The sequence below is a fragment of the Rhinatrema bivittatum genome, chromosome 1 (genome assembly GCF_901001135.1).
Source record: "Rhinatrema bivittatum chromosome 1, aRhiBiv1.1, whole genome shotgun sequence".
In the NCBI taxonomy this organism is placed as follows: Eukaryota; Metazoa; Chordata; class Amphibia; order Gymnophiona; family Rhinatrematidae; genus Rhinatrema; species Rhinatrema bivittatum.
This window is the reverse complement of record NC_042615.1, coordinates 155,575,670-155,601,007: the sequence shown is the minus strand read 5'-3', so window position 1 is coordinate 155,601,007 and position 25,338 is coordinate 155,575,670. Positions and strand designations below refer to the sequence as shown.

The window sequence follows — 25,338 nt, the reverse complement described above, 5'->3', positions numbered from 1 at the left end:
CTGGGTTGCAGATCTTAGTGCTCTGGTTGGAGTATACAGTTTAAGGATGCTTCTAATCCAGGATGATATGTGGTGTATAAGGTTTTAGATAATAGATGCCAATTTATATTGAACATGGAACTCATTTGGAAGCTAGTGTAGGGTCTGTAGGGTTGGTGTAATATGTTCTCTGATATTAGTACCAGTTAACAGATGGGCAGCAGAATTTTGGATTATTTGTAGTGGCCTGAGCATGGTATATGTCAGACCGGCATAAAGTGCATTACAGCAGTCTAGGGAGGTAATGATTAATTATTGGAGTACAGTGCTAAATGAGTCTGGTTCCAGCAAGGGTTTAAGATGGCGGAGGAGATGTAGTTTATAAAATGAGGATTGAATAACTGTCTTAATATGATGTTGCATTAAGAGGGAACAGTCAAATAGTATGCCAACTGTATGGGTAGATTCTATCCATGTGGAAAATGGGCTGAGCAGGCTCTTTGTGTGTGTGTTTAAGGGATGCATAAGAATAATTGAGAGCGCATTGGTCAAGTAAGTGTGAGTTGGTGCTTTCTGAGTGAATGAATATTCATGAAGGTATTCTGGACATGTAAGTATGACACTGTCCTGACTGGAGTGAGTGTGTACTGGCAGTTAAGTATGGAAAAAGTGTGATCCAGGCTGTGGTGAGTGAGCATGTGCAGGGTGAATGAGTGTACACTGACTTGAAAGTAAATGTGTGCTGGGCAGATGAGTGAATATGCTTGTGGCACATAACTTGTGAATGTGTGTGTGCTAGGCAGGTGAGTATGAGTGAGGATGTTTGTCCATGTAAGGGAACTCTGCATTTGTCTGAGTGTGGGAAGAATGTGTCCGAAACTTGGGGAAAATGTGTATTTGGGAAATATGTATGTGAAAGGAGAATCTTTACATTTTGTTGAGGGGAGGGGGAGTGTATGTGTGAAGGTGTTCTGTGAGTTTCTGGGGAGAGAGAAATGTGGATGTGTGCGTGGAAGAGCCAGTGTTTGTATAGCAGAGGTTTTCACCTCCACCTCCAGTTCTTAAGTCTCTCACAGGTCTGCTTTTCAGGAAGTCTACAGTGAATACACATAAGATATGTCTGCACACACAACCGCCATTGTATGTAGATAGAGTATATCTCATGCATATTCATTGTAGTTTTCCTGAAAACTAGACCTGTTTGTGGCTTTTCAGGGCTGGTGATGGCTGGGCTTCCCCAGGAAATGGAAGCAAAGGAACTGCAGCTCCCTCTGCCCTTGCCCTGTGCAGAAATTCTACTGAACATGCTAAAACTGCAGTCTTTTCAATCACATTTCTCCAAAATAAAATTTAGAAATGTGCTTTCAATACATGTTTGCAAACGTCTGAGCTCTGCCAGTTTTGGTAGAAACCTATTTATTTTTTGTATGGAGACAACCAAACATGTCTTCATTTTAGGAAGTTTATTTTTATACTTTCCCTTTTAAAAATTTACCAAACTGATTTCCTCCAATTTTGACACACAAACTCGCTCATACTCTCATAAATAGACTGTTAGGTGCTAGCTTGGTCCAATTTGTGAGTCAAAAGTTGTTAAGGTCTGCAAATCAGAGTGACATATAATAAGGGAAACACCTCAAGCCAGGGTGTGTGTGTGTGTATATTTACTGTTTGGACTGCTTCCTAACAATAGGCCTGCAATGTGTGTATATTCTTTGTTTACATACAAAGAATAAACTATATTCATATTAAAGTCTAATTGAATGCAATACTATGTTTTAGCTTAAGACAATATAATCCTTTGGTCACTGTTCCCTCCTGAGGGGGCCAATATTTTCCACTTTTGAGTGAATGTAATGGTCTTATTTTGTGTTCCTGAAAACCTGAAAGAAAACTTGATGATAAACCAGTTTGGTTATAGTCTTAACTGGTCAAGAGTACATTTTATAGTGTTCACTAGTATGGTATGTGATTTTTCTTAAACCAGTGGGAAGTGCAATTAGATTAATTATTCACCTTCCATTTTTTCTCTTTAATCCATATTTAGAATTATATTAAAAAATCACCTTAAGAGTCAACTGATACATTAGTGGGGCTGATGTAATAATCCGCATTCAGCACAGTGCATGGTTTAACTTGCAGGTGTGTGCACAAGCTTTACTGCTGCTGCAGCAAAGAGTTTTCTTCATAAGTGTGCGTGCAAGGTTAGCACCCTCTCATGCAAATCACATGCTAATGATGGCATTAGCTATTTTCTCCCCTCCCGCCAATGCAGAGAGGTGCAGTGGTTTGCTTCCTGTTTTCTTAGCACTGGAAACTTAATTCATAGTCTGAGTTGGAGTCGGACTAGGAGTTTCCAGGGCTGATATTAGTCTATGGATGGAAGCTGGAGTTCTGATGCCAAGACATGTAGTTGGGATTTTATGTGCAGAAAACATGGTTTATAGACACAAATCATGTTTTCATGGGTGCTAAGCATTTTCTTTATGCCTAGTTTCAGGTTTGTGCATGTTTTTTTAACTCCTGATGCATTAACATACTATTAGCTAAAGTAATAATTGGGGATATTGAATACTCCATAAATAAGCACCCTATGTCACATTAGCCAATTGGTTTTATTCTGACAGTAGCTGAGCTATGGGGCTATACATTTTCTATTCTGTGTTCACAAGGTTCATGTAACTCGCCTGGAAAACTTTTCTATGTTATGTAATGTTGTGCCCAGTTTTGCTATGACGTGATATGCTCTGGCTTCCACTATGTATGAGTATTCCAATGTTTTGGCAGTCAAATTGCTGTACAACTGGTTTCATCTTTTTTTGGAATGTATCTTAACTGTGCACCCAGAAATGTTTCACTATCCCAATTAAAGTTATAAAAAAACAAAACATACTATTAGCTTAGTGTATTGGGAGCGAAAAAAAACCCATTTAGGGTGCGTGTTAAACTGTGTGCTAAATGTAACTGCACAGTTTTCATGCTCAGTTTATTACACCAGCCCCTAGTATGAGTGTATGATGATGCAATACTCTACAGTAGCTTTGTACAATACAGTAAACTATATTGCATAACTCAATAGTGAAAGTCACCCTGAAACTATAATGGAAGAACAGAGTGAGGCGCTGCAGTGTGAAAAGGATGAGCCAGTCCAAGAGGTTTCATGGAAGAAATTTAGTAGAAAGCAAACATCAGTTGAAATCGAAAATAATGGAAACCCTTGTGACCAGTCTTCTCCAGATACCATCAAGGAAATTCCAGCAGACCAATGTGAAATGAAAGAAGCTGAAGAAATCCACAAGTCACAGATGCGTGAGGAAGCTGGTATCAAAGTCATGCCAGCTGCAAAGCGCTATGGCAGGTCAGAGCATGACGTTGTGGCGACTGATTCATGCTGGTTGCTGTGCACGTGTGCTGCAGTTGTTCAGAAATTACAAGTGTAATGCTTGTTATGCCATGCATTTGACACATTTTCATTCAATTTGAGGTAACGGGTTTTGCAAATAAGTAATTTTTGAGTACAAGTCGGTGATTAAAGGCAAGGCGAATATATCATGGTTGTCACTCAAAGATATGCAGGATTCTGTATCAAGTATCTTTGAACAAATGCTCGATCCATGGTATAAGATCACAAACAGACTTGGCATCACATACCTATCTAATGCGTACGGTGGCAAACATTGGACCCTGTTCAGCCTCCCCTAGTGTTTGACATTACCTAGGTGTGGCAAAATTCTTCTCTGAAGACAGAATCAGAATGCTGCCGGTATCTTGTAAGCCAGTGATTGCAGGCTCCTTTGCAACCTGTGTCAAGTTCATGATTGGGATGTGATGCTGCATCGAGCTATAATTCTGAATGGGTTTTGGCTCACTTGTGCATCCTTTATTATTTCTTTTGTTTAACAAATTGCAAGTCAAACAAACTGCTTATTTGCTTTTTTTTTTATAAAATATACTTATAAAAAATTAAAAGTAGGAATACAAGGCAGAGGACTGTTTTCTCAGGAACTGACAGTCAATAGGAAGGCACTGTCAAGTGATGACTACTCCTGAATGAGTCATCCTACAGGCTAATTCATCTTGATTGCGCCATACATATTTTTTATGTACTAAAAAGTGGCAGAGAAGTCTCACAGATGGTGTAGCAGTCTTGATTTTAAAAAGCAACTTTCATCCCTGAAGGCCTTCTTTAATTAAAATTATTTGTTTTATCTTGTAAAATACATGACTACCTATGGTCTGAGAAATACTGAAAATGTACAGCATTTTCTGCAATTTCTTCCTTTTTGTTTTAATCCAAGATACTTCTTGGCATTTTCTTTGAGAAATATCCAAGCATAGATGAGCTCTATGCGTAACTAGATGCTTTCAAAATGTCAACCAATGCAAATCAAGGAAATAAAAACATATTAGCAATTGTATTTGCTAGTTAATGAAAGAAATTAGAATAAAAGTTGGCCTGTATAAACTTTGTTAGAAGTTGAACTGCAGGGAGAAATGTAGTTGTAGCTTGTCTTGAAACATTTTAAAATGAGCTTTAAAAAGATGTTTTAGAGCAACTAACAAATAAATCTGTGCATATATATTAGACACATGGTAGTGTAAAGGTGAGCTCCTCTCAGTAAGCTTTATTTTATTACTTATTTAATTAAAATATTTCTAAAATGCTTATTGGCAATTCTGAACAGTTTACAACTTCACATTCACAATATTCAAAATACTATATAGCTAAAAAGTAATTACAAACATGACATTAAAAAATATTAACATAAAGCATAAAAATATAACATTTTACCCCTTTCAAAACGTAGTGGTAGCCTCATAGTAATGCTAGCGTATTGTGCATGATCTTCTGAATATTATATTCATCCTACCCCCTCAACTTAAAAGCCAAAACAAAAAATGAAATGGCAAATGTCAGATGTAAATAATATCCCTCACATGTAATTTGCTGTTAATTATTGCATGCTCACTCCCCTGCAGCTTAAGGAGAAATGAGATACATTAACCACTTATTTTTAAATCTTATTATTGAGAGACCTTACTTATTTCACATTGTACAACAAATCTATCACCATATTATAATAGAAAAAAACTATTAGAATTAATTGAGACCATCTGTTCATGTGCTGGAGCATTCTTCAAATTATCATAGGAAAGGTATGTTTTTACCTGCTTTCTAAATTTTAAAAAGGATGCTTTAGCTTTTGACATTTGAAGATCATTCCACATGGTTGGTTCCTGTACAGAAAATAGGCACTCCCTCAATTCATCCCATAAGATTTGTTTGAGCAATCAAATACAGAGTAAATTTTGAGCCTCATAGCAAAGGCTACGAAACTGGTTGATACGGTTCTAAGACAGCAATGAAAGAAGCAGATGCTAATCCATAAAATCCTTTAAAAAGTGTTAAAATCTTAAAATTGATGCGCCAAACTATGGGAAGCTAATGAAGCTTAGCCAAGGATGGAGTAATATGATCTTGGCGTGAGACTCCGGTAATGATGAAGCAGCCACAATTTGTAGTAATTGCATCGAGCATAGGGTAGTATTTGGTAACCCTACTTACATCAAATTACAGCAATCAAATGAAATCAGAAGCATATGCATAACTTTAAGATCAACCTCTTCAAGATATGGATGCAATCTATAAGGAAGACAATTTAGTGTCCATGATGACCCCCAAATTTCTTACTTTAGATACAATCAGGATTGGGATGCTGTTAATGGTTACCTTTTTCGATACCTTAGCAGAAGAAATTCTGGCCAAATACAATATCTCTTGTTTTTTTCATATTCAACAAGAGTTTATGGTCCAAAGCGAAATCTCAATACTTTTTAAACAGGACGCTTATTTTATTCAAAGCACTATTAAGACATATTAATCATGATAAAAAAAACGGTCTTCTGCATACAATTTGAAATTCGCATCCATGCTTGCCAGAAAATTACAGATCGGGGTAATTTATATGTTAAAAAGCATGGCTGATAGTGCTGACCCTTAGGGATTTCAATGAAAACTGTGGAGATTGAACTCCCTTTCTTTGTCCTGTAAGAAAAGAGTAAAACCACTTATCTACAACATTGTGTATACCAATTTGTGTAAGTCTAATAACAGCATATGATCAACCATAATGAAGGTTGCTGCCAGATCAAGAAATATTAGAAAATACTCCTGACCCTGGTCAAAACCCCTTTGAAATGTGGCTGTTCAAGATAAGAGAAGATTTTGTTATGCATTGGCCTAAAACCATATTGGTGAATATCTAGAATATCATGAACCCTGACAGAAACTTCCAACTGATGCAATACAGCTTTTTCAAGAATTTTTGAGAGAAGGTAAATTTGAGATAGGCTGGTAATTCAGATAACCACTATCGTCTAGATTAGGCTTTTTTAGGATGGGTTTAACTCTAGCGATTTTTAGTATGTTTGGCACATGTCCTTATTGAAAACAAAGATTCACAAACAGTTTAAGAAATTCTGCTGTATAATAACTCAAAACTATTGAAGCAGCATTTGGGCATCTGACAGTTTTTAGATTAGCAATAATGTCAGTGACTTCACTTACAGAAATTTCTTCAAATGAGCTCCAAAGTTCAGGAGATATTGAATAATCTTCCAAATTAGGATAATTTGCAGTCATAGAAAGCTGATTAGTTAACTTTCGGTTTTCTCCTTAAAAAAAACTTGTCCATCGAGTCAGCATCTAGAGCAGGTTTTTTTTAACTATATTAACTGGTAGCGAAGTGGTTAAAGATTTAAGTTAGTTTTCTGGGACTATTAGGGGCTAATAGGTAAATTTTAAAAGGAGCGCACGTGTGCCCTTCAATGCACATATTAGGGTAGATTTTACAAAATTACGCACACTCGTACTTTTGTTCGCGCACCAGGCGCAAATAAGAGTATGCGGGATTTTAATAGATACGCGCATAGCCGCGCATATCTGTTAAAATCCGAGATCAGCGCACGCAAAGCTGAGCAAAATCGGCAGCCTGCGCGCACCGAGCCGTGCAGCCGGCCTCCGTTCCCTCCGAGGCCGCTCCGAAATTGGAGCGGCCTCGGAGGGAACTTTCCTTCCGCCTCCCCCCAGCCCTATCTAAAACCCCCCCCCCAACTTTATTCCAGAAGGTACGCCTGCTCGGGCCGGCTGCCGGCGCGCCATGTTCTGGTCCGGGGCTGGTCCGGTCCGGAGGCCGCGGCCACGCCACCTGGAACGCCCCTGGGCCGGAACCACGCCCATGGCCCTGCCCCTGGAACGCCCCTGAATGATGCTCCGCCATGACACGCCCCCCCAACATGTCCCCCAGGAAAGCCCCGGGACTTAAGCACGTCCCACCGAGCCTATGCAAGGTAGGCTCGGCGCGTGCAGGGGGGGTTTGGTGTAGGTTTTCGGTGGTTACGCGTGTAACCCTTTGAAAATCTACCCCATTGGGCACGCGAGTAACATAAGAACATAACATGCCATACTGGGTCAGACCATGGGTCCATCAAGCCCAGCATCCTGTTTCCAACAGTGGCCAATCCAGGCCATAAGAACCTGGCAAGTACCCAAAAACTAAGCCTATTCCATGTTACCGTTGTTAGTAATAGCAATGGCTATTTTCTAAGTCAACTTAATAGCAGGTAATGGACTTCTCCTCCAAGAACTTATCCAGTTCTTTTTTAAACCCAGCTATACTAACTGCACTAACCAAATCCTCTGGCAAAAAATTCCAGATTTTAATTGTATGTTGAGTAAAAAAGAACTTTCTCCGATTAGTTTTAAATGTGCCACATGCTAACTTCATGGAGTGCCCCCTTGTCTTTCTATTATCTTTCTATTACCTCCTCCCTTCCTGTTACCTGCAGGCTTCCTGCAGAGTAGGGCTAGAGAAGTAAACAGAAAAGCTGCTTGTTATTCAGGGCACTGGCCAATAGATTTGGGGCCCAAGTGTGCAGCCATCTTATTTTATGCAGTTAACAGTTTATGTAGACATAAGAGTCATAAGAAATTTCCATACTGGGTCAGACCAAGGGTCCATCAAGCCTAGCATCCTGTTTCCAACAGTGGCCAATCCAGGCTACAAGTACCTGGCAAGTACCCAAAAACTAAGTATAGCCCACGCTATTGATGCAGTGGCTATTTTCTAAGTCAACTTGATTAATAGCAGGTAATGGACTTCTTCAAGAACTTCTCCAAACCTTTCTTTAAACCCAGCTACACTAACTGCACTAACAACATCCCCTGGCAACAAATTCCAGAGTTTAATTGTGCATTGAGTGGAAAAGAATTTTCTCAGATTAGTTTTAAATGTGCTATATGCTTACTTCATGGAGTGCCCCCTAGTCCCTCTATTATACGAAAGAGTAAATAACCAATTCACATTTACCTGTTCTAGACCTCTCGTGATTTTAAACACCTCTATCATATCCCCCCTCAGCTGTCTCTTCTCCAAGCTGAACAGCCCTAACCTCTTTAGTCTTTCCTCATAGGGGAGCAATTCCATCCCTTTAATCATTTTGGTCATCTATCTCTGTACCTTCTCCATCGCAACTATAGTTTTCTTGAGATGCTGCAACCAGAATTGTACACAGTATTCAAAGTGCAGTCTCACCATGGAGCGATACAGAGGCATTATGACATCCTCCATTTTATTCACAATATTCAATGGGAATGTGGGAAATGCACAGTTTTCTTAAATTTTAATTGGTAAGAAATCAACCAGAATTCTCTAATGTACTTGCCAGTTGTTTGAAGTGATGTATTTGGCGTTATAAATAAAACAACCTCACTACTATTTGTCCTTTTGTTCCATTGCCTCTGCCCATACCACCAAACTCAGTTTACATAGAGATATGATGGCAGAAAAAGACCATTTGGCCGATCCACCCAATTAATTTAGCTTTATAATACTCATAACTTCTTAGAGAGACCCCGTATTTATTTCATGTTTTCTTGCAGTCAGATACTGCTTTTATCTCTACGATCTCCACTGGGAGGCTATTCTATGCATTCACCACTCTGTGTAAAGAAATATTTCCTAAGATTACTTCAGAGTCTACTTCCTTTCAACCTCATCCCATGACACCTCATTCTAGTGCCTCCTTTCTGATGAGAGGCTCCCCTCCTGTGCATGGAAATCTTTTGAGATATTGAAATGTCTTTATCATATCTCCCTTAACTCACCTTTCTTCTAGAATGTACATGTTTAGATCTTTGAAGACCATGGACCATTTCAGTAGCCACCCTCTGGACTGACTCCATCCTGTTTATATCCTCTTGAAGGTGTGGTCTCCAGAATTGTACACAATATTCCAAACGAGGTCTCACCAAGGACCTATACAGGAGCAATATCACCTCCCTTTTTCTGCTAACCACTTCTCTCCCTAAGCAGCCAAACATCTTTCTGGATTTTGCTGTTTTATCCATTAGTTTGGCCACTGTAAGATCCTTGGAAACAATCACACTCCGATCCCGCTTTTCCTTTGTGCTTAGAAGAATTTCGCCTACAGTACTGTAGCTTTCCCTTGAGATTTTGCATCCTAAATGCATTATTCTGCGTTTTTTAGCATTAAATCTTAGTTGCCAGATCCCAGACCATTTCTCGAGCATCGCTAGATTCCACCTCATGTTTTCCACACCTTCCTGGCTGTGTCCACTCTTTTACAGATTTTGGTATCATTGGCAAAAAAATAAACTTTTACAAATAATACGTCCTTTATATCGCTTACAAAAATGTTGAAAAGAACCAGTCCAAGGACTTCATCCCCGAGGTACACCTCTGGTAACAACCCCCTTCTCAAAGAAACACCATTTTTCCCCCCCTGCTTATTTATTAAGTTTTCAAAGTATATACAAAGGGCTTCTTTGTACAGAAACAATATAAGAGATAAAAACACATAAGAACAAAGAAAAATCACTAGGAAATATATTTGCTCATTAAATTTAGTCCAAACAAATATAAAGAGGGAGCAGGAAAAACAGAGGAGAAAATGAAGTAATCGATATTACAGTCATAATGACTGTCAAAAAGGCAGTAGCATAAATAAACCTATTCCAAATAAATTAAATCAGACTAATCCCACAATGTCTTAGTTCCTAAAGAAATATTTCCAGATCTAGCGTTTAGGGAACATCTTAATTGTTCTGGAGCAAAAAAAAAAAAAGTATCCGCATTCAATTTGATAAAACATTTACAAGGATATCATAGGAGAAAAGAGGCTCCAATAGCCTGGACCTCTTGTCTCATAATTAGAAAACCCTTCCTCCTTCCCTGAGTGCTCTTAACCAAATCAGGGTAAATTCTAACTCTTGTACCAAGAAATGTTACATTGATGTTGGAAAAGCAATTCATTACTAAAGTTAAATCACGTTCATATAAAACACACACAAAGTTGTTGTTTCAATAATTTCAATATTGGATAACTCCAGAGAAGCAGATAATTTTTCAATATCCATGGTAGGTTGAGGTATATTCGACAAACCAGTGTGGGATTTATAAGGGAAAATTTAACTTTATTAAAGACAGGTTCCTTATGAGAGGCTTCTAGGAAAAGTAAAAAGTCATGGGATAGGTGGCGATGTCCTTTTGTGGATTGCAAATTGGCTAAAAGACAGGAAACAGAGAGTAGGATTAAATGGACAATTTTCTCAGTGGAAGGGAGTCGACAGTGGAGTGCCTCAGGGATCTGTATATTGGGACCCTTACTTTTCAATATATTTATAAATGATCTGGAAAGAAATACGAGTGAGATAATCAAATTTGCAGATGACACAAAATTGTTCAGAGTAGTTAAATCACAAGCAGATTGTGATAAATTGCAGGAAGACCTTGTAAGACTGGAAAATTGGGCATCCAAATGGCAGATGAAATTTAATGTGGATAAGTGCAAGGTGATGCATATAGGGGAAAATAACCCATGCTATAATTACACAATGTTGGGTTCCATATTAGGTGCTACAACCCAAGAAAGAGATCTAGGTGTCATAGTGGATAACACATTGAAATCGTCGGTTCAGAGTACTGCGGCAGTCAAAAAAGCAAACAGAATGTTGGGAATTATTAGAAAGGGAATGGTGAATAAAACGGAAAATGTCATAATGCCTCTGTATCGCTCCATGGTGAGACCGCACCTTGAATACTGTGTACAATTCTGGTCGCCGCATCTCAAAAAAGATATAATTGCGATGGAGAAGGTACAGAGAAGGGCTACCAAAATGATAAGGGGAATGGAACAGCTCCCCTATGAGGAAAGACTAAAGAGGTTAGGACTTTTCAGCTTGGAGAAGAGACGACTGAGGGGGGATATGATAGAGATGTTTAAAATCATGAGAGGTCTAGAACGGGTAGATGTGAATCTGTTATTTACTCTTTCGGATAGTAGAAAGACTAGGGGGCACTCCATGAAGTTAGCATGGGGCACATTTAAAACTAATCGGAGGAAGTTCTTTTTTACTCAATGCACAATTAAACTCTAGAATTTGTTGCCAGAGGATGTGGTTAGTGCAGTTAGTATACCTGTGTTTAAAAAAGGATTGGATAAGTTCTTGGAGGAGAAGTCCATTACCTGCTATTAAGTTCACTTAGAGAATAGCCACTGCCATTAGCAATGGTAACATGGAATAGACTGTTTTTGGGTACTTGCCAGGTTCTTATGGCCTGGATTGGCCACTGTTGGAAACAGGATGCTGGGCTTGATGGACCCTTGGTTTGACCCAGTATGGCATTTTCTTATGTTCTTATGTTCTTAGGAATTTGATCTTCAGAGAGCTTTACAATATTCACCATATATTTCCTTAGGGTAACACAGGGCAGTTCACCCATTACTTTAGGAAAGTTATTAAGCCTTTGATTTAAATGTCTATTTTCACATTTTCCATTCTTCTATTCAGGAAATCTTGAATTTCCTTCCCCAGAGTTTGAAGAGACCCAGAATGTTCAGATAATATACATTGGTGATCTTGAGCAACACTATTTAATCTCTGAGAAACAGCCTCAATCTTTTGTGAATGTTTCATCACTGATTGGGATAAATTTGCCATCAGTTCCCAGAGAGCATCAAGAGTTACAATGAACTGTTTTGGTTGTATTGAGAGAGCCCAAGAAGGGGAAGGTTCACCCTCTGCTTGAACAGAAAATGCTGTTGATGAATCCACTGAAACTAAATTCACAGCAGGATCATCTTCTCCACTAGGCTTCTGAACACCGTTCTCCCAAATTGAGACAAGCAAAGACTCTGAAGCAGAAGGAACGCTGGTTGTCCCCTCCATACAGGGGCCTATGATTAGGTCATCATCGCGTAATCGAACTGCCACCATGTCATCATGCAAAACCCCTGGCAGTTGGGTAGACGTGTCTGGCGGGCTGAGTGACACTTCCCCAGGAGAAAGTGCAGAGCTCCTCTCTCTGCTATGCCAATGGGGCTCGAAGCCCGCAAAAGTGAAGCAGTTTACACAGACTCAGGGGATGGTTCATTGGAGGGATCCATTCTCACCTTTCCTTTTCGGAGGCATTTAAAATGAAGAAAAAAGGTAAAACGAGAGAATGGAAGGAGCAGCAGGAAGTCATGTCAGTTTACTCTGTCATCTTAGTTCCCTCTCGAGAGAGCTCCATTTACTGCTACATTTTGTTGCCTCCCATTCAGCCAGTTTCTAACCTAGTCAATTATTCTAGGTCCCATACTAAGAATGCAAAATGTATTTATAAATCTCCTCTACGGAACCATGTCAAAGGCTTTACTGAAATCCAGTGACACTACATCTAGCGCTCTCCCTTGATCCAGCTGTCTGTTCACCCAATCAAAGAAATTGTTCAGATTCCTTTGACAAGATTTACCTCTAGTAAAACCATGCTGCCTCTGATGTTGTAATCCATTGGATTCCAAAATCTGCACTATCCTTTGTTTTAACAGTGACTCCATTAATTTGTTCATAAAGATCAGACTAACCCAGTCTGTAGTTCCTAGCTTCCTCCTTTCCTAAACTTTTATGAATAGGAACCACATCCACCCATCTCCAGTCCTCCAGAACTTTCCATCTCTAAAGAAACATTGAAAAGGACAGCTAGCAGAGCAGCCAGGATATCTTAGAGCCAGCTGGGATACTGCCAAGGGTACTATCATCTTATCTACATTAAGATTAGTTAGCACCTCACAAACACACTGACTGAAAATCGATTGAGGTTTACCTCACTTCCAACTTATTTGTGTTCATTTTATGTGGTCCTGCTCCAGGGAAAGTCATGTGGGTGATTTTATAGCTGTCAGTATAGTAGTTTTTGCATAATTTATTTTTCCTTGATATTAACAGCCTTATACATGACCACATATTCGCACACATCAGGAATTTATTAATTGAAAAAAAGCCAAATTGGCAAATTTGCTGAGTATATTCTTTTCTGTAGAATGCATGCAAAGTCACAAGCGACACACAGAATGTTACTCTGAAGAAGATATGTAACTAAAGGTTTTCCTTTTCAACAATTCAAAATAACTTTATCAGTAAAATTCCATCTCAATTAATATTCTGACTGAACTGGAAATGCCCGTATACTGCTACACTTTCAGCCATGTTGGAATGGATCAGAACTGGTCAGGAGAAGGACATGAGAGAGAAATTAAAGTACTGTGTCTGTGAGTAAATCTGAAATATGTAGAATACTTTAGTGGATAATAAGCTGATCTTTCCCTTATAATAATAAACCAGTGAGGTGATATAATATTGAAAGTACTTAAGAACAGAAAGAAGACAGGTTCTGTAGTTTATTTCTAAGTAAGTATAATCATTTTAAAAAACAAATAAATGTAAATATAAATATAAGTTCCATTTAAACCTTTCAAATATAGGTCAGAACACCAAAAAAAAATCATTGTGGAATTTTGATGGAGTAAATGGCAAATTCTTCAAACTTTTTAAAGTAGAATTTAATTTAAGGTTAAAATGTATAATTTAGATGTACCAATTCTTTTAAAACTGAAAACCTTTTCATTTTTAATGATATTTAGTAATGAAAAAACCTGGCCTCTGGGTAATGCTAAAATCCCCTAAATTCAATAGATATAACCTAAAAATTACATGTCTTGATTGCATTGCTATAACTCTTTGTGCATGTGTTTTGACTAACAGCACTTTTCCCTAGAATGAAGTAACTTAATCTAAACAAACATCTGTGTCTTTGAGTTGTGATAAATTTAATTTTGACTGTTAGTCAAAAGCAAGCTGGCGAGGACAGTGAATTGGCTATCATCCTACGGAAAGAAAATGCTTTTTTGACCCATCGTGGGAAGCCTTCAGACTTAGAAGAGGATGAAGAGGACAGAGTCCCTGATATTGAGAAGGATGACCTTGCCATGAGAAGACTGAGAATTGATCAAACCAAAACCACTCCACCGCTTAATCAGATTTTCATTGGCGCTTACACCAAAAAAGATGGTAAATGGGAAAGTGTCCAAAAGCCATTGCTGGGACAACTATCCAAGATTCTCCCTTGCTCAAGGTATGCATAACTGTGGTTTCATAGTGAAGTTTTGCTTTTATTTCCTGTGTTTTCGTAATCATGAACAGGGTAAACAGCTGTTGTAGGTCTTTATCTTCTCAGCAACTCCCACATGTAACACTGGTGCCTAATTATCACAGTGAGTTGGCAATGTTCTAGCAAGCTGCTCTACACATCCATTGAGGTTCCTGTGCCAAGAAGTTGTGTTCCGTACCATTTTTTAAAAAAACATGATCATATGCTTTTGAGTTTAACAAAAGATTTTCTTGGTTGCCAGAATTCATCAGAACAACCACATCTGCTCGTGTATAAGCTGAGAATTTTGTGCTCCAAAATATGCCTGAAAAGCTGAGTGTGGCTAATCTGTGGATCACAGCCAAATTTTAGACCAAAGTATGGCTGCCACACATTGAGGCACATCACTCGTAGCTACCTATTAGTATATTAGCAAAAATATAAATTATTTATTATGCTACTTCGTAAAAATGGTTGATGTTTCATGCAATATTTATGCGCTAAGTTTTTTTAAATATTTGAAATCATTGTGTGAAACATGAATTATTGTACCTTGTTTATCTATATTTGAGGAAACATGTTCAACATCCAATTTGCGATTGTTAGGAAAAGAACATCATAGAACCTCGCTTCAGTCAGTAAGATCAACTTAACAGAACACACCAGCTTTGTTTTTAACTGAAATGTACCTTACTACAGTAGGGGCATCAAGATGTTTGCAAAGCTAGGCAAGAGAAAGCTACATCTGAAAGTTCTTATAAGTAAGGCAAATGTATGCCGATATCATTAGAGTGATGTTAAGAAGCAAAGATACATAACCTGGCAATGCATTCTGACCATATTAAATGCTCTTCGTATGCATGCCCTTTACTACTTGAATGCACTAGGTCGGTGTCTGATTGCATTGATTAGGAAATTGGGCTGATCACATGTTGCCTCTTATGTGGTCTGTAGGCCCTGGGTCTATTAATCGCCAAACCTAAACAACTTGATTAATTATTTGTGTTCATTACCACAAGGAATGAGTCTTTCTGGAAAACACCAATGGTCAATTATACAGCATAGCTTTTAAGTTGTCATTTGAAGAGTAGATGAAAGTCAACAACACTGTCATTAACAGAAAAGCAAGTGAAAGAATGGAGAAAAACTATAGCTGAGTTTGGAAGACATGCCAAAATTTAAGAAGGCACTTCGGCACAGAGTTGCTTCATTCATTTTACTGTTCTTTCATGCCAAGCCAATCCAGTAATGATTTTTAAACCCAAAACATTGCCAAAGAACAAAATATTTCCATCTGTAGTTTGTCTGTGTGCATAAAAAAGGTTGGATGAAGAAGGGATTCACATTTGGCTTCATGTCCTTTGGAATGCACAATCAAGTGCTGCATTAAAGAAGCAACTGTCACTCCTTGTTTGGGACGTGTTCAGCACACAGGTTAAGACAATGTTAAAGATAAGGGAAAAATCACTAAAATATAAAAAATAAAAATGATATTGGCTGCTGTACCTGATAACCTAACATTGATGTGTGCTTAAACAAGCCCTTTAAGGACTGAGTGCAAATAATCTGGCAGGAGTGGGTGCTCCCTGGTGAAGCTCTTTTGACCTAATGAAACCGAATATCGAGCTCCTTGCTAAATGGGTATGAGATGCCTGGAGCGATATCCCTACAGACATAGTTCTACCACACTTTCCTTAAGTATCTTAACTGAAGATATAGGTGGCACTGAAGATGATGCTTTGCACGAGCGAAATGATAATGAAGAGGGAAAACCAAGTAAAGACAACGTGTACGGCAGTGATGTCACAGACGTAGACTTTGAACTTCTTTTTGGCAAATCTGATGAAGAAAAGGATGATTTTGAAGGATTTTAATAATTTTCATATCATAAATTTCTTAAGTGTGCCTTGTAGTTAAAATTCCTTCTTTAATCAAATTTTGAACCTTGGCTTATGTTGGTGCCTTTTTGGAGAGGTTTAGGGTTTAAAAATGAGGGTTAGCTTATTCATGGATTGGTTAATGAGCAAGCATATATTTTGTAAGGAAGTTCCTGCAAGACTAAATCACTCTGCATTAGAAAGTAAACTGTACAGCCACATTAACCTTTGACCTCCTTGTGAGATATTTAGTACTTCTTCTACCATTAGGTTTATCAGTTTCTGTTGCTATAATGGTATATACAACCTGCACAGCAGTTAAATGAGAATAGTTATTGTTTTGTTATCCAAGATTTCACACAAATATTTTAAAATGTTAAAGTAATGAGTTTATTCAAAGAAGAAAAAAAGAACTTATTCTACTGGTTGAAAATACTGATCCATTCTTATGTTGTTAACATATTCACCAATAATTCAGTCATACTTTGTAAATTTTGCATTTCACTGTTTTGTGATAGTAGAAAAATACTTGATTAACTAGAGAAATGGGTGTTCTCACTGCAGAGTAAAATGAGATACAATTAACATGTACATGAAATCCTTCACCTCCCTCCAAAGTTTTAACATAATGGCACTCATTTATGAAATCTCACAGTCAGTTGAAAACTTCTATTTTGGCTTTTCCCTAAAGTGATCTCATATCACATAATAGACAATGTAATCTCCAAGATTATTGCCAGATTTTTGTGATGTAACTGTTCAATTGTCATACTTTATATATTTAAAACTTTTTTTCCGCTGAAACAAGCTGTTTTATGGCCTTCAAATGCAGGATTTTCAGGGGTTTTCCCTCTTTTACTCGCACTCAGATCTTATCTGGATTTTTTCAGGCTCCATACTTTTCATTGGATCAGCTAACTTTTAATCATTTCTTTAGCAATCCCAGATGTAAGCAGCACTGTAAAAATACACATAAGAGAGAGTCCCTTCTCTGTGGAGCTTAAAATTGAGCCAAGCAACACAAATTTGGATATACAATTTAAAACTGACAAAAAAAATGATTGAACTAATTCTATAATATCTGGGCACTTGTTCCAAACACTTCCAATTGTAAACGTTTAATGCCTTATTTTATTATGCCAGTTAAAATCAACAAGGCCATGACAGGGAAAACAAGAGCCAGGATTTGAGATGTAAAACAGTCACAATAGATGGGTTTTTGAGGCAGGATTTAATTTATATCACTTTAGCTCATACCTTTTCATTGGTAATTCCAAGCAAATTACAATCCTGATTGTTTTATTGATATGCTTACTGCATTGCATACTATACCACGCTTTATGATCTTGTTGCTTGTAAGCATATAATAAAATACTTGGTAGTTCAGGTACAGTTGGTATTTCCCTATTCCCAGAGGGTTTACAATGTAAGGGCCTGATTTACTAAGCTTTTGTTTCAGAGACGGTGGTGGTGGTGGGGGGGGGGGGGGGGGAGTTTTAGTAAATGAAACCTTACGTTTGTACCTAAAGTGATGGAGGCAGGAGATTGTCAGGGATTTGAATCCTGACTTCTCTAGTTCATAACTTATTTCTGCTACCACTAGACTTCTCCCCCAGAATTACCTGAAAATGCTACTACTTTTGCTGCAAATGAGCATTAAAGATCCCATAAAACCGATTTATATCCTAATCATTGGATAATTCCTATGTTGGTCCAGTAAAAGGTATCAAACCTGCAAGCAGAGAATTCAAGTTTTTCAGGACCAATATTCCTGCCAAATCCTCTACGAGGCCAGTTATTTTGTAAGGGTCTGTTTCAGTTTCTTTAGTAGTGTATATAAATATATGATACAGGCAGACAATCTGAAATACAGAAACGAAACAAAAATCCTCCATTTTGAGACAGAGAGAAGGCTAGACTGCTTTGTGACCAGAGGAGAATATAACCGTTCCAGAGGAGAATATAATCTTTCCAGAGGAGAATGATGGCAACACAGCCTTTTACATAGCTGCAGAGAGGAGGGAAAATATCAAGATGTCAAATTTAGCCCTTGAAATTATAATTGTTTTGGGGTTCTAGCAACACAAAACAAAAATGTTAGAGCAGAAAATCAAAATGATTACTCTGCTAGTCTTGGTAATAATCCATAACGAGGTTCTCAGCCATAATATAATAAGTTAAGTAGTACAGGAATTGGCAGCGCAGGGCATCTGTGTGTGCTGTGTGAAAATGGGCAGCCCAGTCTCAAAAAAAAAAAACAAAAAACAAAAAAAAAACCAAGCAAAGCTGTGCACTCGCTTTTAAAAGTTCCTGGTTGCGCCATTATTCCTGCATGACAGATGAGTCAAAGTGCAGCCAGGAGATGTGATCTCACTGCTGACCGCAGTGGACGTTTTGTGGGATCCTGTACAGCCCGTTCCAAGAACTGGAGCATTTCAGGATTGAATTAGAAGCTCTTATCAAATGCTGAGCTGGTGTCTCGTGAGAGATTATGTATGTATTAAAGGGTAATACAGCTAGGAATGTCCATTATTCAATATTTCTAAAACCATTTTTCCTGTTCTTTTATCATTTCTTCTGCTCTCCTTTGATATTGCTGATGCTCCATTTGTCATTTTCTCTCTTTTTTTTTTTTTCTGAAATGACTGCTTCCAAAATGTGCTCTGAATTAGCGAGAACTATGGGCAGCCAGTGGGGGCGATGCCCACTTTAGGACAGAAAGCAAGCCCGCTCCCAGAGCCTACAGCAAACGAGTCAGAGGAGGAGGAAGGAGAGAAGGTTCCTGACATCCAGAGAGATGACCTGGCAAACCGGAAGGCTCAAAACTGCCATTCCCAGCTGCAAGAGACCAAGAGTTTCATAAAAGCTTCCATAACCAAGGCCGATTTGAAAACATGGGAAAGGCTCAGATTGTCAGCAGAAGCAAGGTGCATTTGGATACTTCAGCAGGGGAGGGTTCTATATGTAATTTAGGATACTTACATTGAAAGTGACTTAGGGAATGGCCACTGCTTTTACTAGCACCAGTAGCATGGGATCTACTTAGTGTTAGGGTACTTGCCAGGTTCTTGTGGCCTGGTTTGGCCTCTGCTGGAAAACAGGATGCTGGGCTTGATGGACCCTTGGTCTGACCCAGGATGGCAATCTCTTAAGTTCTTAGTCATTTTGTTTCAGTCCCATTTCAGGATATCCTTCACACAATCTTGCATCACAATTATTTGTGCCCTGCTATGCTCAACTCAAGCTTGCAGTTAGCAAAAATAGCCAAGTTAATTTTGGGTAGCCAAAGTAAATGCACTTTATAGTAATAGGCCCAGCTTAATAAGAAGATTTAAATAGTGAACTTTAAGAAATATTCTGTAGACAAGCTTTCTAAGCTACATTGGCCATCATAGCCAAGAATGTTAATCTGCTGGTTCCAGATGCTTCCAGTTCCTACGTGTAAACCATTGTGTTAATTTAATATCACTACATGAGTCTAAAGTTGAGAAATAAATTTTTGCAGAGAATAGATAACCTGATTTGCCTGTGATGGCAACAGAAGCTTTTCTTCTTTTTCAGTTTAAACCTAGTCTTTGCCAGTTTTTCTTTAATTTGCCTCACTTTTAATAATTCTCAGAAAGAGCTCTTAAACATTCATGGTTTTGGTGTAGCTTATATACAAAAACTATCTCAGATTCAAAAACCACATTTTACTGTTTTTTTTGTTTTGTTTTTTTAAGTCACTTTTCTTTTTGGTTGTAAGATAAATCCATGGATTTGGGAAAACAAATGGTGAAACAATGATTATACCAGCTACACAATCATTTTATCTGTTAACTCTGTTCCAATTTCTGTTCATTTTAAGCAGTTTTACTCTTCCTTTAAAACAAAAATGCAAAGATGTTTGTTGCTTTCCTCTGTGCCCAGTGCCAATGAGACCACCAAGATTCCAGAGCAGGCTCATGAGCCTAATCCAGCAGCCGCCGTTCACGATGACTTTACTATCCGCAAGGCAAGAGCACACAGAAAAGGGGCTAGTCCCAGGCAAAAGTTTGTGCACTTTGGGCCTGTGACAGAGATTGACCAACAGAGATGGGCAAAGCTTAGTATAGCTAAGCCTGTATCTGGTGACGGATCAGATGAAGAGGCAAACGATGAAAGTGCCAGCGTTCTTGTATGCGATGCACCCTTAGCCGATGTTCCCAGCCACCGGCATGCCGAGAGGAAAACTGAAGTTCCTCCTGTGCCAGAGGATTCCAGGTATTCAGCATGTTTGCTCCAGATTGTTAGATTCCTTTTGGAGACTTACTGCTTGAGAGAATGTCAGATTTTTTTTATTTTTTTTTTTAAGTGCAGTTCTGTGGTCTCTCAGATGAATCTTTGATCATTCGTAAGCGGCTTTGCCTCTTCCTGCCATGCAACCACATCAAAGTTTTCAAGAAGCAGAGTGAGAGTTGTTGCTGTTTCATATTAATTAAAACTGCATGTCAACTCACGATCATATCCTTAAACTAGATAGCCAGACTGTATTATGCAGTACATTGATGCTTTGTTAAAAAATAACATTGGCATTCATTTACCAAATCTTTGATCATATGGGAATCTTCCTAGTTATATGGGGCTTAAGATAGCACCCCCTTTACCCACACACTCTTATCTCCCTACTCTGCCTTAAAGCAATGTACAATAAAAATTTTTAAAAATGAGTTGCCATAAAGCTTCCATCAACAGTTTCTAGCATATCTGTCTGGCATTTAGCAAAGATTTACATCTGGGTGATTTATCAGCCCTGAACTGGAGGTTACGTCGACCAGGCTTAACTCTACTAGTTAATCTGTCTAACACATCAGTCAGAATGTCATCATGGGAAAAATTGCTGTTGATGCACTTAATAAATCAGTGGTAGCGAGTAAATTCCACTCTTGAAGATACATTAAACTGTTCACTAAGTTCTGCATAACATAAAGTCAGCTTTTGGTTCCTGCTCGATTAATAGAGCAGGACCCAACCTTTTTTTGAGTAACTCTGTCTTTGCCACCTTCTATTTCTATTGCTAAGTGTGGGCTTTTCTCCTTGCTTTGCCTACTATATTAATTATTTTCTTGATCGCTATTTAATTACTCTGTACTCTGCTATTCAACACCTATCCCCTATTTTGTTAACCCATTGTCCATTTAGTAAACTGTACACTGCCTTGGGTGACGTTCTCTTAAAAAGATAATGAATAAATTGTAATAATAATAATATCTTTACTTTCCTGAGATGAAATGTTCTGATTATCCACCTCTCCTTTTCGTTTCTCCTCTGTCTGGTTTTATTAGGCATGAGTTAGCTTGGCCGGGTACCGATGCGTGCCATGGAAGCGCCCCTGTATCTGCTGTCTCTCAGAAGCAGACTTCAAGCAAGCTTACAGAACACTCTGAAGACTGGGAGCGAGAAGAGAAGGAGGAGAAGCAGCAACTCCCAGACACTAAGAGAGATGACATGATGGTGAGAAGGCTGGGCGCCTTCCAGAAGCATACTGGTCCAGGCTGCAACCAATTTGTTCCCGTTTCTGTGTTTCGTCCTCCAGAGCAAAAACAAAAGAATGTTCCCCAAAATAAGCAGAAAGATGGAAGGTCAGATAACTGTGAGCTTCTCAACTTTTTTCTGTGTAGTTTGTGTTGTTCCACTGCTTGAAAGCATAGAAAGATGCATGCAGTGTTCATTCATTAATGACCGAGGTGCTATGTGCAATTTTTGTGAAGATAATCATGCTAACATATAAAATAACCAATAAACACTTCTCTGTTTTATGATTTACTGACTTAAATTGTTTGCTATTTTGTTTATTGGAGGGTGGGATGATTTTGTTTTTGAGGGGGAGGTGCAATTTCACCTGAGGTGCTGATGCATGCCTCTAACAAAAATAAACGTTAATAAATAAAAACAAAAAAACAATATATAAAGTGATATCTTTACTGGATAACAATACATTTTGAGCAGCCAAACTACTTTTCTCCACAAAATGAATTTACTTGCTACAAAAGCATGAATTCATCCATTCAGTCAGTTCTGACTCTTCCAGCTCATAAATGTCCTATAGTCCCATGGAACCCCATAAAAAATTTGAAACATTACTCTAGTTAAATGTTCAAATGTGACAACTGGCTAATGTATGCATTTTGTTTTCTTATTGATAAAAATGCAGTGAAGGCTGTTGTATTCATCCACCTCTTGCTCACATGCGATTTTATATGCATGTTGGTATTGTAAACTGTTCTGTGAGTATATAAAATGTTTCCTTGGCAGCAGTTTGCCATTGGCTGGCAGGGTTGCACATTATCGTAGGACACCTTCACCTGTCTTTGTCACCTGCATGGTAATGAGAGAAGAAAGACCTGAAGAACTGAAATGCCAAAGGCACGATGGTGATGAGATGCAGATCGGAACTCGACTACCAGGCCTAGAGAAAGAGGACATGATGACCCAAAGCACTGGAACTTATAAGCAGGCTAGGGCTGCCTCTAGCCAGTTCCTTTCTGTTCCAATATCCAAGCAGCAGGAAGATGAGGAGACTACACAGGGACTTGCAGAAGCGGAAAAAGTAATGCGGTAAGAAGACTCTTGTCTACTAATGAGCTTATTTCCCCTCATAATCATCAAATAATTAAGACTCATATTTCATTGGAAATTACTAAATATGTGACCACTGCTGATTCAAAATTGAAATCAACATCTGAAGAAAATGGCTTGCTTGTTTGTTAATTGATGTTCAAACTAAACCTTTCTGTTCTCTTGTCCCCACCTACCCCTACCACCACCACCATTGACAAGTGAGAATTGTTTAAGTACAAAAGCACACAGGTTTTTCACATCACTTTTTAAAGCATTTCTTAGGTGTTGTATGTGTCATATAACATCTGCAGAAATGTAGCTCTCTAGATGGTGACTCTATCTCCCCCAAACTGTGAGATTAAAAAAAAAAAAAGCACAGTGCTCATTAATATGCTGTAAAGCACCCAACAGTTCTACATTCCTAGGAGCATATAACGACTGTCATCCTTCCAACCCTTCCTCTCCATGTTCACAGTACAAGAGCCCTTGAACAAAATAAGAACCTCTGGATTGTTCATTCAGCCCTAGCAATCCAGCTTGCCTAGCATCCCATGTGACAAGATGCAGACTTCATCGAAAGTGTTATTTTTAGTGTCGTGTTTTTCCCCCTTTTTCTTTTAACATAGAAACATAGAAATGACGGCAGATGAAGACCAAACGGCCCATCCAGTCTGCCCAGCAAGCTACGCACTTTATCCATTTTTTTCCCCTTTTTCTCTCTCCCACCTTTTACTATTGGCTTCCAGTACCCTCCAGCCCTAATTCCTCTCCACCCCACCATCAATTTAGAGAGCAGCGCCGTATCTGCATCCAAGTGACATCCAGCTCAATTAGGGGTAGCAACCGCTGTAACAAGCAGGCCACACCCCTGCCCCATACTCTTACCCACCCCTGTTTTTATTTTTTTGTTTTTTTTATTTTTATTTTTTTTGGAGATAGCAGCCCTCCATCCTTCCACTCCGTGAAGGTGGAATACTAACTACTGGCCACTGGCATCCCGCTCCGTGAATGCCTCTGTGGCTACTGCCGCTCCGTGCAGTGTTTGAATGTCTCCACTTTATTCACGCCCTCTAGACTTGATGGATCCACAGTGTTTATCCCACGCCCCTTTGAAGTCGTTCACAGTTTTAGACTTTACCACTTCCTCCGGAAGGGCATTCCAGGCATCCACCACCCTTTCCGTGAAGTAATACTTCCTGACATTGCCTGCTGATTGTACAGTGCTCCATCCAGAATCTAAAGTATCCCCTCCTCTTGTACTTCTGGCTTGCGCGCATCATCAGCATCTGGCATCTTCCAAAAGAGAAAATGCTACATTTTAGATATATTCCCATGGTCTACCCCTTGCACTGCTATTTCAAGGTAGATTGGACATTACAAAAGGAAATGATTCACCTGCTGCTTGGAAATCAACAGCTGTATTTATGCGTTGCATCTCTATTAAAGCATTATTGTAGAATTTCTTCTCATCTTATAACTTTCTTTATAATTAAGATTCTGATATTCTTGGCTTGAGACTGCCTGTCTTACTGTTTTCATTTTGGTGCTATACATTGTACATCTCATGTCTCCAAAGTGCTTCTTGCAATTTTGTAACTGCAAACCGCATTTGGTATGTCTTCTAGAACTGTGCCAGCTGGGTCCTCCCTGCTAGAAAGGCATCTACAAACCTGCTCACCCCTCGGGGTTGGAGGCTTGCAGGGTGTTGGAGTTTCACAACAAAAAGAGGAGAACGCAAGTGAGGAAGAGCCTGTACGTGAGCCAGAGCAAGATGGCCAGGGCGCCCACCCGGCTCCCATATCGGCACAACCTAACCAGAGTTTAGATCAGGTTCTGCCGGGTCCAGCTGCACACGCTGAGGAAGTTCCTGAACGAACAGAGAGACAGGTGTTGAGGTTAGAGGATCACATTTCATGGGTGTTGCTTTCTGACTTGTACTAAATGCACTGCTGATGGCTTGCTTCATAGTGTGACAATGTAGAGCGCATTGGATGCTGAGAGCATTTGTGAAATGCTTAGAAGTTTCTTACTAACATTTATTTGTATTGCTTAAGTGATGATCACTAACTGAAGGCCAGTCAACATGTGATTGCATCAAATAAAACATATAGCAAAACAAGAATTCTCTGTCATTTCTTTAGGATGTACACAAAAACAGACTGCAGAAATGGTTATTTCAGTGTACAGAATTTAATTGGTAGCATGGTTTTGGTACAGTTTTGTTTTTTTTTGCCTGAGCTTTTTTTCTTTTTAACTTCTGTTATAGAAAATTTGAATCTTTCTTATCCATTGTCTCAGGAAGAAAAACTCTCTTGTGACTTACAGTAGTGAAGTCTTTGTTCTCTTCCACACTGAAATTCCAAATGCAGAGAAAGTACTGGCATTAGCCACCTCCTGTGAGTGAGAGCATGTGT

General features: G+C 38.8%; 1 protein-coding gene across 15 annotated transcripts in view; it reads left to right on the top strand.

The window, feature by feature from the left end:
* Window positions 1-25,338, top strand: part of LIMCH1 (LIM and calponin homology domains 1) — a 692,462-nt gene that overhangs the window by 550,471 nt on the left and 116,653 nt on the right. For 11 of the 15 annotated variants that reach the window (XM_029588796.1, XM_029588765.1, XM_029588757.1 and 8 more), the window contains 7 exons: window positions 3,059-3,337; window positions 14,166-14,453; window positions 19,018-19,272; window positions 20,255-20,587; window positions 21,649-21,945; window positions 22,619-22,921; window positions 24,550-24,819. In XM_029588796.1, coding sequence (XP_029444656.1) covers window positions 3,059-3,337; window positions 14,166-14,453; window positions 19,018-19,272; window positions 20,255-20,587; window positions 21,649-21,945; window positions 22,619-22,921; window positions 24,550-24,819 — 2,025 coding nt within the window. The remainder of the gene's footprint in view (window positions 1-3,058; window positions 3,338-14,165; window positions 14,454-19,017; window positions 19,273-20,254; window positions 20,588-21,648; window positions 21,946-22,618; window positions 22,922-24,549; window positions 24,820-25,338) is intronic. The other 4 variants (XM_029588731.1, XM_029588814.1, XM_029588805.1 and 1 more) reach the window with 4 other exon arrangements.